Below are 17,061 nucleotides of genomic sequence, written 5' to 3' on the forward strand. Positions count from 1 at the left end.
TTTGATGACAGTTTAGAAATTTGCAGCTGTTTAACTTTGGGCTGTTCTATAGTTCATTTCTGTCAGAGTGGGTTGGACTCAAAAGAAACAAACCATTTACTGTACCTACACAAATTTCCCAGGGAAAAGTCTGTGGCCTTTGTGGGGACTTCGATGGCCGTTCAAAAAATGACTTCACAACCAGAGGGCAGTCTGTGGAGATGAGCATTCAGGAGTTTGGAAACAGCTGGAAAATAACAAGCACCTGCTCAAACATAAACGTGACAGACCTGTGTGCCGATCAGCCTTTTAAGTCTGTCCTGGGACAGAAGCACTGCAGCATCATTAAAAGTAATGTCTTTGAAGCTTGTCACAGTAAGGTAATCCAGTTCTCTCATCCTCAGTAGTTTCGCACTAGGTGTTCATTGCTATTATGCAGTACATTTGAACACAAATAGTTACTACTAAAGGCTATTATACAGCATCCTCAAGTACAAGGGCTACCTGTCTCAAAACGTCAGTTTACCACTGTGCCAGTTGAATCCTGTTGCACAGTACTGAGGAAACAGCAGTGCTTGTTTTGAGCAACCGAAGACAAAGAGGATAATAGTTGGCCACCAGAAGAAAAAAGTTAGGTATCAGTTTATAAAATCTAGAGATAAGTTAACATCGGACTGTTTGTATGGGCATCCTCGAGAAAGTTTATTCAAATTACCCAAAGAGATTAATTATTTGGTTTATTTTAGACATTAATTAGTCTAAACAGAAGCAAGGCTACTAATAGTTAATGAGAATGTCTATACAAAACTTTAGTGAAGTTTAATAAGCCATTTTAAAAGCAAACTTGGCTTAATTTCCTTGGTTAGTTCATGTTGGCACAGGTTAAAACTAGAGACGTGAAGTTCAGTGGAAATATTATTGGATTTCCTTTTATACTCAAGTATTATCTCTCAGAAACTGCACACGCTGTATAGTTGTGCTAACCCAAAGCAAGGCAGTTCGGTCCTACAGAATTTACACTGGAAAGACATTTTTAGTGTAAATGCCAGTACTACACACAAAAGGATGAGAAGATTTAGAATCTAGTTGTATCAGGCAGGTGAAAATAGAAAACTACCTGTTGTAAAATATCATAGCTCCTTTATGACAGTAACAGTCTGTCACAGACTTAGCCTGGTTCTGCCAAAGAAACTACCAGTGGATGGCAGAAATTCAGAGCTCATTGTCTCATCAAAATACAGTGCATCAGTACAGCTGTGGTAACAAATCTGTTGGTATTTTGATAGGTGAACCCAATACCATATTATGAATCTTGTATTTCTGACTTCTGTGGCTGTGACAGTGTGGGAGACTGTGAGTGCTTTTGTACCTCAGTTGCTGCTTATTCAAGAAGCTGTAGCAGAGCTGGTGTCTGTATTGATTGGAGAACACCTGCCATTTGCCGTAAGTATTGCACTAAAAACGCAAACAGAAAAGCAGTTCTCCGTGTGCTCAGGCACATGGGAGATAAAGCGGGGCAGAATTCTGACATCACTGTGCATATGTGACTTAACATGATCTTGTTTACAAGATTTAGAAAATAACTCCTGTCTGGTGTCTGAGACTTGAAGGTTTTTTATTCTTCTGTTGCAGCTGTGTTCTGTGATTATTACAATCCACCTGACAAGCATGAGTGGTTCTATAAACCCTGTGGAGCCCCTTGTTTAAAGACCTGCAGGAATCCAAAAGGGAAATGTGGGAACTTGTTATACAGTTTAGAAGGTAATTCTTGCTTGACTTTGGTGCAGTTTATGGGAGCTGAAGCTATTAGTCGGGTCTTAAATGTCTTAAGTATCAAGGTTGCTGAAAGCCTGCCTCATTTGCCCCAGAAATGCCTTGACTATACCTCATCTGTGTGATGGTGCCATTCATAGCATAACTTGCCTGTTGCCCTTAAATCTGGGGCATAAAAGGTCATTCAATCTAAACTTGCAAAGAATAATTATCTGTTGACGAACAGAGTCAATTAAAACTTTTGGGAGAGAGGGAAAAAGAGGATGTGGAAAAATAATTGGTAGTATAAATAAAATTCATACTGGGATCACATTCATTTTGGGATCAAAGCTCCACCTGATAGAAGTATTTATGTTTTGTCCCTGGATCCATGTAAAACAGACTAAGAATGCTTTGTTTACTTTAACTTTCCAGGCTGTTACCCAGAGTGTAGTCCTGACAAGCCATATTTTGATGAGAAGAGCAGGGAGTGCGTCTCCCTCCCCAACTGCACTTCATGGTAGGTCAGTTGATGGTAAGAGAGAGAGAACAGGATGGGAAATGACAAGCTAGGTGATGTTTGGTTTATATTCATAGACAGTGGCAATTATCATTAAATCCTCTAGGAGCAGGCTTTTATATAAAAGTAGATACAGCTGCAGATGTTGCTATCCCACATAAAGACTCAAGTCAATAAAACAAATCTCCTTTTCTCTTTATCTTCAGTGATCCTGAAGAGAAACTATGTGCTGAAGATGCCAAAGGTAATTTTTCACCACTCTCACCATTCATTGGGTGATGATAGGACTGAAACATCTAAACATCACATATAATTGCAGGTGTATTGGTAGTAGGACTCCAGCTAGCTGGTTCAATAGCTGTATGCACAGCAGTACGGATATACTTTGATAAGCAAAATGCAGCCTTTGGCCTGAAGAACTGTCTAAAGGATAAACATAGGGAGGAAAGAGAGAGCTGTGAAATGTGAGATTCATCTCACCCAGGAAAATACCACTTCTCCACATTTACAGTTCCTTGGTAGTCACTGAAGGCAGAAAGAAAGCAGTCTGAAGTAGGCCATTCATAGTATTTGTTTTAATAAGCACCTTTAGAATAGGGCAAATCTTATAGAGCTTCTATTTCCTGACCACTAATTTCATAATCAACCTGGACAGATAGCTTATGAGAGACATTTTTATATGTCTTAAGGACACACTTGCTTAAAGTATGGTAATGGTTCATTCCCAGATCTTAGAGAAACCACATCTCAAAATGCAAATTGACCGAGTAGACAACACATTTTCAGTTTTGCTGATTTTTTTCAAGTAATAGGTATGTTCCCTTGGATTCCTGAATGCATACTCTCCAAAACCTGGAGAGCTTCTCGTATAGAATCAAACCGAACCAAATCGAATAGAACAGAACAGAACAGAATCATTTCAGCTGGAAGAGATACTCAGGATCATCAAGTCCAACCATAACCTGACTCTAGCACTAATCTATGTTCCTAAGAACCTCATCTATACACCTTTTAAACACTTCCAGGGATGGTGACTCCATCACTTCCCTGGGTAGCCTGTTCCAATGCCTGACAAGCCTTTCCATGGAGAATCTTCTCCTAATATCCAATCTAAACCTCCCCTGGCACAACTTGAGGTCATTTCCTCTTGTCCTATCACTTGCAACTTGGGAGAAGAGACCAACACACTCCATGATACAACCTCCTTTCAGGTAGTTGCACACAGCAATAAGGTCTCCCCTCAGCCTCCTTTTCTCCAGGCTAAACAGCCCCAGTTCCCTCAACCACTCATAAGATTTGTGCTCCAGGCCCCTCATCAGCTTTGTCACCCTCCTCTGCACTCTCTCTAGTATCTCAATGTCTTTGTTATGATGGGGGTCCCAAAACAGAACACAGTGTTCAGGTTGAGGCCTCACCAGTGCCAGGTACAGTGGCATGATCGCTCCTGTAGTCCTGCTGGCCACACCATTTCTGATACAGATCTTTTCTGCCAGGCAGCTTTCCAGCCACTCTTCCCTGAGCCTGTAGTGCTGCCTGGGGTTTTTGTCACCCAAGTGCAGGACCCAGCACTTGGCCTTGTTAAATCTCATACAATTGGCCTCAGCCCAACCATCCAGATCGCTCTGCATGGCCTTCCTACCCTCCAGCAGATCAACACTTCCACTTAATTTGGTGTCATCTGCAAGCTTCCTGAGGGTGCATTCAATCTCCTTGTCCAGATCATTGATAAAGAGATTAAACAGAACTGGCACGAATACTGAGCCCTGGGGAACACCACTCATGACCGACCACCAACTGGATATGTCTCTATTCACCACAACTCTTTTGGCCTGGCCATCCAGTCAGTTCTTTATCAATCACGGAGTACATCCATTCAGGCCATGAGCTGCCAGCTTTTCCAGGACAATGCTGTGGGATATGGTGTCAAAGACTTTACTGAAGTGTAGGTACACAACATCCACAGCTTTTCCCTCATCTACTAGATGGGTCACCTTGTCATAGAAGGAGATCAGGCTGGTCAAACAGGATCTGCCTTCCATAAACTCATGTTGACTGGGCCTGATCATATGGTTCTCTAGTATGTGCCATGTGATGTTACTCTAGATCATCTGCTCCATGACCTTGCCTGGCACTGAGGTTAGACTGACAGGTCTGTAGTTTGCTGGATCCTCCTTATGGCCCTTCTTGTAGATGGGCATCATGTTAGCCAAGTTCCAGTCAACTGAGACCTCCCAAGTTAGCCATGATCACTGATAGATAATAGAAAGTGGCTTAGTGATCACTTCTGCCAGCTCTCTCAGCACCCTTGGATGTATCCAATCTGGCCCCACAGACTTGTGGGTGTCCAAGTGGTGTAGCAGGTCACTAACCATTTCCCCTTGGATTATTGGGGCTTCATTCTTCTCCCCATCCCTGTCTTCTGACTCAGGGGGCTGGATATGTGGAACACCACTGATCTGACTATTAAAGACTGAGGCAAATATGGCATTTAGTACCTCAGCCTTTCCATCATCTTTTGTCAAAATTCTCCTTAGCCCTCTTTTTGTAGTTGATATATTTATAGAAACATTTTTATTGCCTTTTACAGCAATAACTAGGCTGAGCTCTATTTGGGCTTTGGCCCTTCTAATTTCCTCCCCACTTAACTTCATGGCATTTTTGTATTCCTCTTGAGTAGCCTGCCCCTCCTTCCAAAGGCTGTAAATTCTCTTTTTATTCCTAAGTTCCAGCCACAGCTCTCTATTCAGCCAGGCCAGTCTTCTTTCCCACCGGCTCGCCTTCCAGCACACAGGGTCATCCTGCTCCTGCGCCTCTAGGATTACCGTCTTGAGGAGAGACGAGCCTTCCTGGACTCCTTTGCCCTTCATGTCAGCCTCCCAAGGGACTTTGCCAACCAGCCTCCTAAACAGATCAAAGTCTGCCCTTCAGAAGTCCAAAGTAGCAGTTCTGCTAACCACCCTTCTAAATTCTCGAAGAACAGAGAACTCAATTATTTTATGGTCGCTATGCCCAAGGCAACCTCCAACACGTTTCCCATGAGTCCTTCTCTAGTTACAAAGAACAGATTCAGTGGGGTGTCTTCCCTAGTAGGCTTGCTAACCAGCTGTGTCAGGACCTTGTCTTCCATGCACTCCAGGAGCCTCCTAGATGTCTTCCTCTCTGCTGTGTTGTATTTCCAGCAGACACCTGGTAGCTTGAAGTCCCCCAAAAGAACAAGGGCTAGCGACTGGGAGACTTCTCTCAGCTGCCTGCAAAATATTTCATCTGTCTCTTAATTCTGATTGGGTGGCCTGTAACAGACCCCCACCAGGATGTCCACCTTGTTGCCCTTCCCCTTGGTTCTCACCCACAGACACTCGACCCTATCATCACTCCCCTCAAGTTCCAGACAATCAAAACACTCCCTAACATACATGGCTACCCCACCTCCTCTCCCTCCTCTCCTATCCCTTCTGAATAGTTTATAGCCATCTAATGCAGCACTCCAGTTATGAGAGTCATCCCACCATGTTTCTGTGATGGCAACTATATCATAGCTTTTCTACCTCACAATGGCTTCCAGCTTCTCCTGTTTGTTGCCCATGCTGCATGCATTCATATAGATGCACTTCATCTGGGCTATTGATCCCACTACTTTTTTCAGGTGAGAAGCCCTAATTCCTCTGTGGCCATCCTCAAGTGCTTCCACAGTTTCTAACAACAATAACCCTTGTGTTTTTGTGTTTCTCCTGCCATGTGGCTCTCCATCCCCTACCTCCACTGGGATGGCAGACTGAAGGGCCTCACTAGAACTTCTCTCAAATACTGACATGTCACCCTTGGGTATATCTCTGCTACACTTGGTTTCCTCCCCACCCCACCCCTTCAAATCTAGTTTAAAGCTTTCTCAATGAGCCCTGCTAACTCCTGACCCAGTATCCTTTCCCCACATTTATATTTAAATGAAACTGTTCATCACTGCATGCTCCTTATTAGTATGTGGAAATGGCTATGCAGCACCTAATGAGCCAGTGTTTTATCACTCAGCAAGGCAGTAATCCCAGTCACATTTCCTGCCGAGAGGCAACGCACCTGTTCTCTGTGCTGGGTGAAGACAGTGCTAGTTCTGATGCTTTCACCAGCCAGTAATTGTTTTATGCAAGATGACTCCAACAAACACCAGCAACAACAAAAATCCAACCCACTTTGTGTAAATGAGGTAGACTGTCAGTGCAACTTCTCAAGTAGAAACTGCAAAGGTGTTTCAGCCAGGTAATACATTTGATGATATGAGCTATAGAAGGGTAAATCCAGAGCTTGGTTTTATTTTCATTTGTATTTATGTAACAAGAGTCCCCTATTACCATGGCATTTGCTCTTTTGGTGTCTCAGATTGCCTTTGCTGCTACAATGGAAAGACCTATACCTTAAATGAAACCATATACAGCCATGTATATGGGACTGAGTGTGGTGATGCTGTCTGTGGTCCCAACGGGGAGATCATTAAAACACTCATCCCTTGCAGAACACCATCCACACCAGCACAAGGTACTAGATTTATAAGAGGTTTGGTGGTGGTTTTATGAAAGTCTCTAATGGTAATAAAATTCTTACATTTTGAAAAAAAGACTCCTACTGTGTGTTTAGGATAAGCATGGAATTTAAGGCAGTTGAAGGTTCAGGAATGAGGGGTCAGAGCTTGTGAGTCCCATGGTGGAGACCCAAAGTGCAATTTTTATGTATTCTTACTGTCAATGAGCTAAACAGAGAACAGAGACATCTAGCCATTTCTCAGGACAGCTCTTACAATGACCTTGGACCTATCATAGCTGACACTCTGGTGTTGCTGGTCCAAATATTTCATACATCTAAACTTTGTTTTTCTCCTTCTTATTGCCTATAACAGACTACGGTTCTTACTTTACTGTTTTCTGCATTGGAATAAGTTGGTCTCAAATGAGTCACTGGACCAAGAAAATGCCTGGCAGTTTATTGCCTTCCCAAAAGAGACATTGAAGGGTGAAGAGGAATAGGAAATAGGAAATAAAAGGAAATAAAGAAAAGGTGGAATTTTGCCAAACCATTATAACAAAGAAAAATATGTGACTAAAAATATGTGTATTATCCTGGTAGCAAATTATACAAAGAGGACAAGGAAAATTAAAAGTTAGCTTCTGAAGTGAGTAGAAGAGCTAAAGACTTGATGCGGAGCCTTTGTGTTTGGCATTTACCAAACAAGTGCAAGAAGACGTGTAATGGAGTAATAGCTAGAAAAGGAAGGACTATTGAAAGCAGAATGTAGGTGGCATAGTAAAATGTCTAGATGATCTGCCTGCATTTAAACCAACAGATTATTTGCAACAAAGTATTAAAAGACAAAATGGTGTGCCACTAGAAATCACCTCTCCAAAATCTGGTGAAGTTCTGTAGGATTAGGAAGTTCAAATAAACCTTAAAATTGAATGAATAAGTGACAGTAGAAGGGCAGGTTATTGTAGTCTATATAGAAAAAAATTCTAGTAGCATACAGTGTATATAGAGTATATAAATACAAGGAGGATGGTTTTGGTGTGTACCTGTACAGAATGTGGTGGGGGTATAAATTTTTTTTTTCCCTCTTTTTGTAATTGTAGAGAATATAACAGATGCCATAGTGCTTGACAGTAGAGTAGCAGAGGATGTGAATACTAATTGATTTAATTTCCTGCAGAACTACATATGCAACTTGTAACATCTGCAGCTCTATCATCAATAGTAGCCACGCCCTGTTTCTGCAATGAGAATGGACAATTGATACAAATGGGTGAGAAACCAAGCAAATATTTTTTCTGCACCATAGATGTGGCAACATGTACTGTTAGCTACAGGTGCTTCAGCAAGAGCTCCTTCATCCTACTGCAGCTACATGTTACTACAAGTTGTTACATGTTTGAACAGTAACTAACACATTTAGAACTACAGCTCTCCCATATCCTATAACTTCGTCCTGGTTTGGATATCCCTGATGTAAGGAAGCTTATACCAGATGCTAAGTTCAGTGGACTCCAGCACAACCCCCAAATTTCAGACTGCTGAACAAGGGTTTGTAATCCACAGTCACATTCCAAAAACAGAGCAGGGAAGACTTGTCATGTCTTAGTAGCACCTGAACAACTTCTCTGCTGGTCTTTGTGAAGACCAGATGCACTCAGTGATGAACTCAATATTCTCTCCTGTTGTACCCATTTTCAATTCATGCTAACGTACTTAAGAGCAGATTTTCAGATTAACCGCCTGTGGCCCTCCCTCGGCCTCTTCGATATGGATGAATGGAGCTCTGTTTCAGTCACTGAATTCAAGAAGGTGCAGACAGACAGTCACACCCGAGCATAGCCATCAGGTACAGGCAGACCCAGCTAGCTAAATACAGGGCTGAGTATGTGGCTGATCTGTGATGTGTGGGCCTTGAGAGTTACCAACTTAATGCACAATTCAGTGCTAACTATTGGATTTTGGCCTTGCAGGAGAAAACATTTCTCTGCCAGTGAATATATCAGGTCATTGTGCTTACTCCGTTTGCAATACATCGTGTCAGATTGAATTAATTTGGGCAGAGTGTAAAATTGGTCACACTGAGACCCTCAAGATCTGTGATCCAGACTCTGAAGGCTGTCTACCAACATCTGCTCCCACTACAACAAGCCAAGTTCCTGCTTCCACGGGGACTTCCTTTAGCGACTGCCTTGGGCTCATTCCCTCCAGAAAGGTAAGAAACTTGAAAGCATATATATTTCTTCAGCTACAGCATTGCCTACAGCCGGGATTTGATGTTCCTCTCTGATGCTGGTAACCACTACTGCAGCTGGATTGTAGATGTGGCTGAATTAGATGATTTAGAAGTATACTAGAAGCCCCAAAGTAACTCAGGGAATAAGTTGAAGATTATTCTTTCCATGTGAAATATCTAAATGATTGTATGTGGGCAGAGCTACCTAAGCTGAAGCAGGCCAGGAAACCACATTTGGAATGGTGTCATCATCAGAAGCAGTCAGGACCATAGGAATGAGTCCTATATAAAATGTTGTGGAACAGAAGTAGTTATCAAGGCTCTGTGGATTGCTATGTGTTTCATGTTGCCTGATTTCCAGAGAAAGAGTAGATATCAAGTAATGCCATGCTAGACAATTAACTGAATGGAGTTGCTGTGTGTAATTTAAAAAATTTTGTCACATTACTTTGCCATGTGCCTCTTCTCTTATTTTTCAATCCATCAATAGTTTAATGAAACATGGAACTTTGGAAACTGCCAGATTGCCACATGCCTGGGAGAAGGAAACAATATTAAACTGTCCAGCATAACTTGCCCTCCTCAGCAACTGAAACTCTGTGTCAATGGTTTCCCATTCACGAAACACTATGATGAAACAGGTTGCTGTGAAGTCTTTGAGTGTCAGTGTAAGTACTGAGGCAGGAGAATCCATGACATTTATGTTATGTTCAGCTGGGCATCAAGAAAGATAAGTCTATGTAGTCAACATCTATATTATGTTCATATTATAATAATTCAGTAGAATGTAATGAAACAGAAGTCTCACCTAAAATATTGGCTGTTAAGAGTAGATAAGAGTGTCCTTGTTGGGTTAGTTTTTCTTTATTGTACTGTTTTTTCAGCTTTCACTTAAAGTGAGTAAAAGACTTAAAACTAGCTCATACTTATAGGAAGATCAGAAGCCAAACTCGAAGTCTGTTACTCTGTCTTCCAGGTATTTGCAGTGGATGGGGAAATGAGCATTATGTGACTTTTGATGGAACATATTATAATTTTAAAGAAAACTGCACCTATGTCCTGGTCAAGTCAATTCATCCTGACTCTCACAACTTCTGGATTCACATAGACAACTACTACTGTGGTGCCATTGATGGAGGAATTTGTTCAATGTCCCTTCTCATTTTTCACTCCAACTCTGTTGTTACTCTGACACAAGCAATGGAACATGGAAAAGAAACAAACGTGGTAAAGTAATGTGTTAAGATGAATTCTCAATACTATTTTTCTGTAGTTATATTACTGCACTTCTAAATGTCCTGTCACTACAATGGATAAAGCTTGTAAAAAATGGAATGGGTAGTAAATACAACTTCATTGCTTTCTTTCTCTGTTTTCCTTTGTATTAACAAGAAAAATGCATATTCTAAAAACTTGGGAAATGATCACTTAATTGAAAGTTATGTTTTTCTTCCTGACATGAGAATTCAAATATAAATTACAACATATTAAAAAGGAATCATAGAGAACTGTTTCGATGAATGCCTTAGATTGACTTCATTTGGTGTACCTGAGGTCTGAATGTGTGCTGCTCTACTTTCTGGTTGCACAAACCGGATGCCTTACTCAATGGAAGGATGTCCATAGAGACCTTTTTTTCCACTTCATTTCAGATTTTGTTCAATGATAAGAAAGTTGCTCCAGACATTTCCAAGAATGGTATCAGGATAACTAGTTCCGGTCTTTATGTCATAGTTGAAATACCTGAATTAGAAGTTTATGTCTCCTACAGTCGACTTGCATTTTACATAAAACTCCCTTTTGGAAAGTTTTATAACAATACCATGGGACTGTGTGGTGAGTGTCTTTATTAGCTGACAGTAATGAATGTAATAAATTTTCCTCCTTCTTTCTCTTGTACCCTTGTAAATGTCTCTAAATGCTTGTAATTCCACTGATTTCTATTTCTCACAAATTTTAACAAATTGATCTCTATTTGGGGAAAAGACACTGTTAGGTGGCAGAGTTTTAAGTCACTTCCTTTCATTCTGTTCACAGTCTGCTAATGGATAGAGTACATTGCCAGTGGTAATGATAATATGAATTGGGGATTCTGTAGGGACAGCAACACGATTGTCAACTTCTAGCAGTTGGAAATGTCCTGGGGGAGTTCTGTTGTTGGGATTATGCACGAGTCAAATGTTAAGTCTTTGAAAGCTGTGTACTCAGAGGTCCAATATCATTGATGTCCGATAGCTTTTAGAGTTAGGTCAGGCTCATCAGTTTCATTCATTATGTACAGGATTTGTAGGGATGGAAGGGCAGGTAAGACAAGTACAATGGCTGGTAAGATTGTCCAGATTATTTCAAATTCTTGTGCATCAACGGTGTTTGAAGGTAATTTTTCTATCAGTATAAGTGCTAGAAGATACAGGACTAAGCTACAGATTGCTAGGGTGACTATTAGGGCATGATTGTGGCATTTGACAAGCCCTTCTATGGCAGGGGATGAGGCATCCTGAAATCTGAATTGTGAATGGTTGGCCATTTGAGAAGTACAGGATTTTCACCTGTGATTTAGTCTTGATAAGGCTGCACAATGGGTTTACTAACATCTAATAAGAAAGAAGCATAAGTTGTTTGATGCAGTTGGCTTGAAATGAGCGTACAAGGGTTCAATTCCTTCCATTCTTGTACTTGAACAAACGCTGGTTCTTCAAAGGTGTGAGAGGAAGACAGACAGCCATGGATTCGTTTGATCCTGGCTCTTTCTAAGACCTTCCTGTCAATCATATCTATTTGATAGGGGAATGAATGAAATCTAGAGAGTCCTGTGCTAGACAGTTATCCTAGGTGCTTTAGCCATCAGGAGAAATGCATGAACCAACACATCAACTCTAGTTTTCATGAGTAACTTGACAAACTATTTTTCCTAGTCTTCTCTTTCTACAAAAAGTTCCTGTGAACTCATCCAGGACCACATGTGTTGTTACCTTCCCACAAGGAAGTGAACTTCCTTCCAGGTTTTCTCTAGAAGCAGCTTCATCAGCACCTACTGTCCTCAAACTCTTACTTTGTTTTTATATTGCTACCAGGTACCTGCACCAACCAGAAGACTGATGATACTATGAAAAGGAACGGGGAGGTTATCGAGTCCTTGAAAGAGATGGCATTAGATTGGAAAGTCCCAGATCCTACCAACAGATACTGCAACCCAGGTGTCTCAGAACCAATCGAGATTGAATATCATCAGCACTGTGAGCCTTCTGATCTGTGTAAAATCATCTGGTAAGACAAGTACCAAAAATGTCAGAAAAATAAGTCCACAAGACAATTTTGTGCTTCACTACATGGGTTGGGTGAACTGCTTATAGGATACAAACAAAACATTAAGTGTAGCATACCTTGAAAAATTGAGCAGCGAACTGATATGTTCCTGAATTTGGCAGATCTTTTTCAGCCACATCATCAAAACGTGTCTTCCTTTAATAGTGTCTGCTGCTTGGCACTCCCTCTGCCTGTCAGTTCTGGAGAAGCCAACCAGAAACTACCTGTAATTCAATTTCTCAGAGCTCTGGATTAAAAGATACACAGTCAGACTCTAGTAAGAAAATCTGTGTGTGTTTTTAAAATAATTCTGTGGTTTAAACAGGATTGTCAAACATTCTGACATAAAAATATCAACATATAGAATTATAGCTGTGAGCTCCGTGGGAGACTTTTCTTTGCAGGTATCAGTCCAACATAAAATAACTTCCTTTCAAAGTATTGTAAAGAATGGGAGATGAAGCTCATTCTTAATAAGCTGTGTGGGTGTATTGCGTATCAGAGTAATTTGTAGTTGCATCTTTACCTTGAGGTTTTCTGGGCGGGGAAGCGTTTGGTTATAAGTTAAATTCTTCTTTGGAAGTAGCCAACTGAAGTGAAATGCCATGTCTGTCTCCTTGCTTTGTGAAGGAACCTGACTGAGTGCCATGGTGTGGTCCGTCCACAGCCCTACTATGAGGCATGCGTGGCCAGTGGGTGCTCAGAACGCCACCCCAGCACTGAGTGCCAGAGCATGCAGACCTATGCAGCCTTGTGCGGGCTCCATGGGGTTTGTGTGGACTGGAGGAGGCAGGCAAATGGGCAGTGTGGTAAGCCTGAGAAAGACCTGCTGATGGTAAAGCAACTCTGGTCTGTTCTTTCCTCACCTACACGCCTGTTCGTGTTCCTCCACAACATCAGGCTTCAATCTCTCCTGAGCTGCTCTGGACCTGAGAAAAAATAGGAACAAATAAAAGACGTTGTTCAAGTCCAGAACTGGTGAAAAACAAGTGGGAAACAGGTCCATAGTCTCTCCTGAGCAGCTCAGCTGAGAAGTCCTATGTGTTACCTAGAGCTTCATCACTCAATGGCAATGCACAGCTTCTCCGTGCTTTGCCGTGCTCAGAGTGACCCAGTGATACAAGGGCAAGCACTACCAGTACTGTTGCAAGCATCTTGCTGAATCTTTTGATCCACTCTTGCTGAAGCTGCAGGGACCCTCTCCCTCTGCTGGAGCCTGGGCTGTGTGGACCTGTGGGGCAAGCACTGTTAGTGTGTGTTTTGTATGTTGTGCACATGGGTCTGGACTTTCTAATCTATGTGTTATAATGCTCCACAGAGGCCAGCTGTCCTCAGGATCAGGTGTACAAGCCATGCAGAGAAGCAAAAAGAAACACTTGCTTCAGCAGGTGAGTGATTTCTAGGGCACTTTTGAAGTCCATAATTTGAAAATTGCTGAGGAAGGCTGGAAGTTCACATTTTTGAGGGATTTAGATGTCTAATTTCCTTGGGGCAGTTTTCTGCCTCTCATTCATCCCTGTTTTTGTTCTAATTGTGCAGAGAAGTTGTTACGGACATCCTCCCCTCCCAAACTAACACACCAGTGTTTGTTGAGGGATGCTACTGTCCCGATGGAAAAATTCTGTTGAATGACCATGATGGCATTTGTGTTTCTGTCTGTGGTAAGAAATAATGTAACTGTTGGGATGGGAAGGGGGTATAAGACCCTGACTGGAAGTGCACATTAAAGTGGATGTTCTGGGTACAGAGGAAATGGGGGAACCTTGGTACTGACCCCTTCTTTATAGGCTGGAAATGTTTCAGATTGGCAGTTTCGCCTGCTCTTACTTAGAAAGTGTAACTTGCAAAAGAACAAAGCGAAGGATCTTTGATATCTATTGCATACACAACCTGTGACTTCTGGATCTCTTTCTGGCTGTTTCTCAGATTTTAAGACTTTCCTTCTGTTAATGTTCTTCTTCTATTGTTTTCCCTGGTTCAGTTATCATTAAAGGAATCTGCAATTCATTTTATAGGTTGTACTGCACAAGATGGCTCAGTGAAGCAGGTAAGAAAAAGGAAAATACTGTCTTTATACTACAGTCAGGTGCTGAGATCTCCTGTAAAAATGACTGCATTAGTTTCTTCTTTCAATTCTAAACTAAAGTATCAGTGAACTGCAATCACAGTGGGGACAAAACCAGCAGATTTTATTAACTCTAGAACTTTATTATTCACTTGAGGTACAGAAGCAGAAATAGCAGTTCATGGGAATCACTTTTTCCTTGTAGAGCGATGATGTTTCCCTTCTGAAAACACATAAAACTGTAAAGGAAGGTGGCATATAGTAGCACTTTTTCTTACTGTTTCCTTCTTCTCCCTCTGGGATCTGAACTCTGATTTTCCTACATACCAAATTAAGGCAACCCAGTCCTACACTCTCTTGCAGCAGGCATTCATTAATATAGAGCTTCTAGTTTGTATTCTCTGAATTCATATCCGTATTGTTTTCACAGCCTAGAGAAGCTTGGGAGCATGACTGTCAATACTGTACTTGCGATGAAGTGACTTTTAATATCTCTTGCTTCCCCCGGCCTTGCGCTGTATCTCCACCTATCAACTGCACTAAAGAGGGCTTTGTACACAAAATAAAAACACGTCTAGATGACCCATGCTGCACAGAGACAGTCTGTGGTGAGTAAATAATTCAGCCACCATAATGCGGCATCATTTGCCTTTAACAGCAATCCTCAAGTGAACTCTGGTATCCCTCAGGTACCAGATTCAAATAGACACACTGGAGTGGTATTTTCTTCCATCTACATGCCAGGAGCTCTCTCTGTCAGAAGACACCTCTTCTGGTACAGTTTGTGTTCTAAATTAGTGTCGTGACCTTCCAGATACTTACATTGGAAAGGTCCCCATGGACCATTGGGACCCATAGGTGCTTCTAAGGATTCTCGATCTTTTGTCCCTTCTGAGACGAAAACGTGATCTTCACACAGTGATCCATTCACTGAGAAAGGATGTGCTTATCTTCCAGGCTCCTCCAAGGCCTCTTGTGGAGATTTCTGTTCCTCATCCCTCCATGCTGCCATGCAGAAGTCCATTAGGATCCTTGGATGCCTTGAGGGAGCAGTGGGCACTGTCAGGATACTTTGCCTTGAATATCCCAACCTTTACATCTTCGCTTCTCATGCACCATCTCTTCATTTTTTTTCATGATCTGACTCATTTACCTCAACTTGTTTCTCTGTCACTCCATCACTTCTCTTTGTTTTTGAGATGAGGGTGTTTAGTTTTTTTGGAGATAACATCCAGTGGGGCAAGAGAAGTGGGAACAAGGGCCAGAAATGTATGTCCAGGGGAAAGCTTTGGAGTAGAACAAGCTTAGAGATACTTTGCCTGAACATGCTCCAAACCACAAAAGCATGTGGTTCAAGAATGATCTCTTTCTACCTAATTCCTTGGATGTTCAAGCTTTGGTCTGCAAGTAGCACCGCTGGACAGGATGCTTTGGCTTACTTTATCTCTGCTGTCTATTGCAGAATGTGATATAAAAACATGTGTTATCAACAAAACAGCATGTGAATTAGGCTTCCAACCAGTGGTTGCTATATCTGAGGATGGTTGTTGTCCTATCTTCTCCTGTAGTAAGTATCACACTTCCTTAAGGTGTTTTATTTATTTCTTGAACTACTTTATTTTTTCTAAGTGAGTCAAAATCACAAGATGTAATCTATCTCCTTCCCTCTCAACCTTTACAATTGGTGCTTTTTCTGTTTTGGAGGTGGAGTAACTGATTTGGGTTCTCTGTAGCTAATATTCAGTGAGCCTAAGTTATTTATCAGATACTAAAGGTTGGTTACAATGAACCCATCCAGAAGCTCTGCTGCCAGATTATGCTTCCAGATTCACATACCTGACTCAGCTTCTCAATGACTCTGTTACCAGCAAGGTGGTAAACAATAAAGAAAAGCTCAATTAATTTCAATTATGGGGAAAAAAAAAAAAAAAAGTTAAATAGATTTTTCGATACAGAAGACACCAAGATATAGAATCAGACCCACTTCATGCATAACATCTGAGCAGATATTGCATGTAGGCTTCTGAAAAACAATTAGCACCATGTACTAGTTATTTTTCCCCTCTTGTGTGCACATTAAGGCTAGTTAATAAGCTCAGTTCTACTCTTTGTCTCCTCTAAATCACAATTCAGAGATGAGTACAATAACTGTTTATATCATGCCTACTACACAGTTTTAATTTGATTTTTTCTTCCAGTACCAAAGGGTGTATGTGTTTCTGAAGGAGTAGAATTTAAGGTAGGTTACTTCCAGACACTTCTTTCCATAGGCTAATCCTGCCCAAGCCAGAATTTTCTGAAGTTGTAATAATCAACACTCACATAAAAAGCATAATTAGAATGGCCTGTAATTTTTCTCTGCCAGTAGTCTTATGTACTATTGCAAATGTTACTGAATAGGTAACACTGGAGACCAGTAGCTTGCTTACTAAATGAGATCTTACCTATGTTTTAGAGTCAAGAAGTCAGAACTGTGACTGAATAAAAATTTTACATCTTGTTGGATGTTTTAAGACTGATTACTAGATCAAACTGAGCAAAATTTGAAATAACATAATAACTCATTTAACAAAAGTGATGCACTTGGGAGTGTAAGCCTTATGTTTATTTTGTGACACTGACAGTGAGAGATTTTAGAGATCTGGAGGTATTAGTTTCAGCAAGTTCTTCCAAAAATAAATCCTGAGCTTAAGT

The 17,061-nt window shown here is 41.2% G+C and overlaps 1 protein-coding gene across 1 annotated transcript in view; it reads left to right on the forward strand.

Annotated features, from left to right (window-relative positions):
* The window catches only part of LOC308041215 (mucin-5B), a gene marked incomplete at both ends in the record, with an annotated part of 46,210 nt that overhangs the window by 24,091 nt on the left and 5,058 nt on the right, over positions 1–17,061 (forward strand). Inside the window, 19 exons of the mRNA XM_080345744.1 lie at positions 123–359; positions 1,266–1,422; positions 1,612–1,740; positions 2,167–2,251; positions 2,458–2,495; positions 6,623–6,778; positions 7,941–8,033; positions 8,734–8,975; positions 9,487–9,664; positions 9,973–10,223; positions 10,649–10,832; positions 12,071–12,263; positions 12,933–13,111; positions 13,621–13,690; positions 13,842–13,963; positions 14,318–14,349; positions 14,798–14,975; positions 15,830–15,934; positions 16,566–16,606. Of these exons, the coding sequence (XP_080201870.1) occupies positions 123–359; positions 1,266–1,422; positions 1,612–1,740; positions 2,167–2,251; positions 2,458–2,495; positions 6,623–6,778; positions 7,941–8,033; positions 8,734–8,975; positions 9,487–9,664; positions 9,973–10,223; positions 10,649–10,832; positions 12,071–12,263; positions 12,933–13,111; positions 13,621–13,690; positions 13,842–13,963; positions 14,318–14,349; positions 14,798–14,975; positions 15,830–15,934; positions 16,566–16,606 (2,670 nt within the window). The remainder of the gene's footprint in view (positions 1–122; positions 360–1,265; positions 1,423–1,611; positions 1,741–2,166; positions 2,252–2,457; positions 2,496–6,622; positions 6,779–7,940; positions 8,034–8,733; positions 8,976–9,486; positions 9,665–9,972; positions 10,224–10,648; positions 10,833–12,070; positions 12,264–12,932; positions 13,112–13,620; positions 13,691–13,841; positions 13,964–14,317; positions 14,350–14,797; positions 14,976–15,829; positions 15,935–16,565; positions 16,607–17,061) is intronic.

The sequence above is a fragment of the Nesoenas mayeri genome (assembly GCF_963082525.1).
Source record: "Nesoenas mayeri genome assembly, chromosome: 5".
Taxonomy (NCBI): Eukaryota; Metazoa; Chordata; class Aves; order Columbiformes; family Columbidae; genus Nesoenas; species Nesoenas mayeri.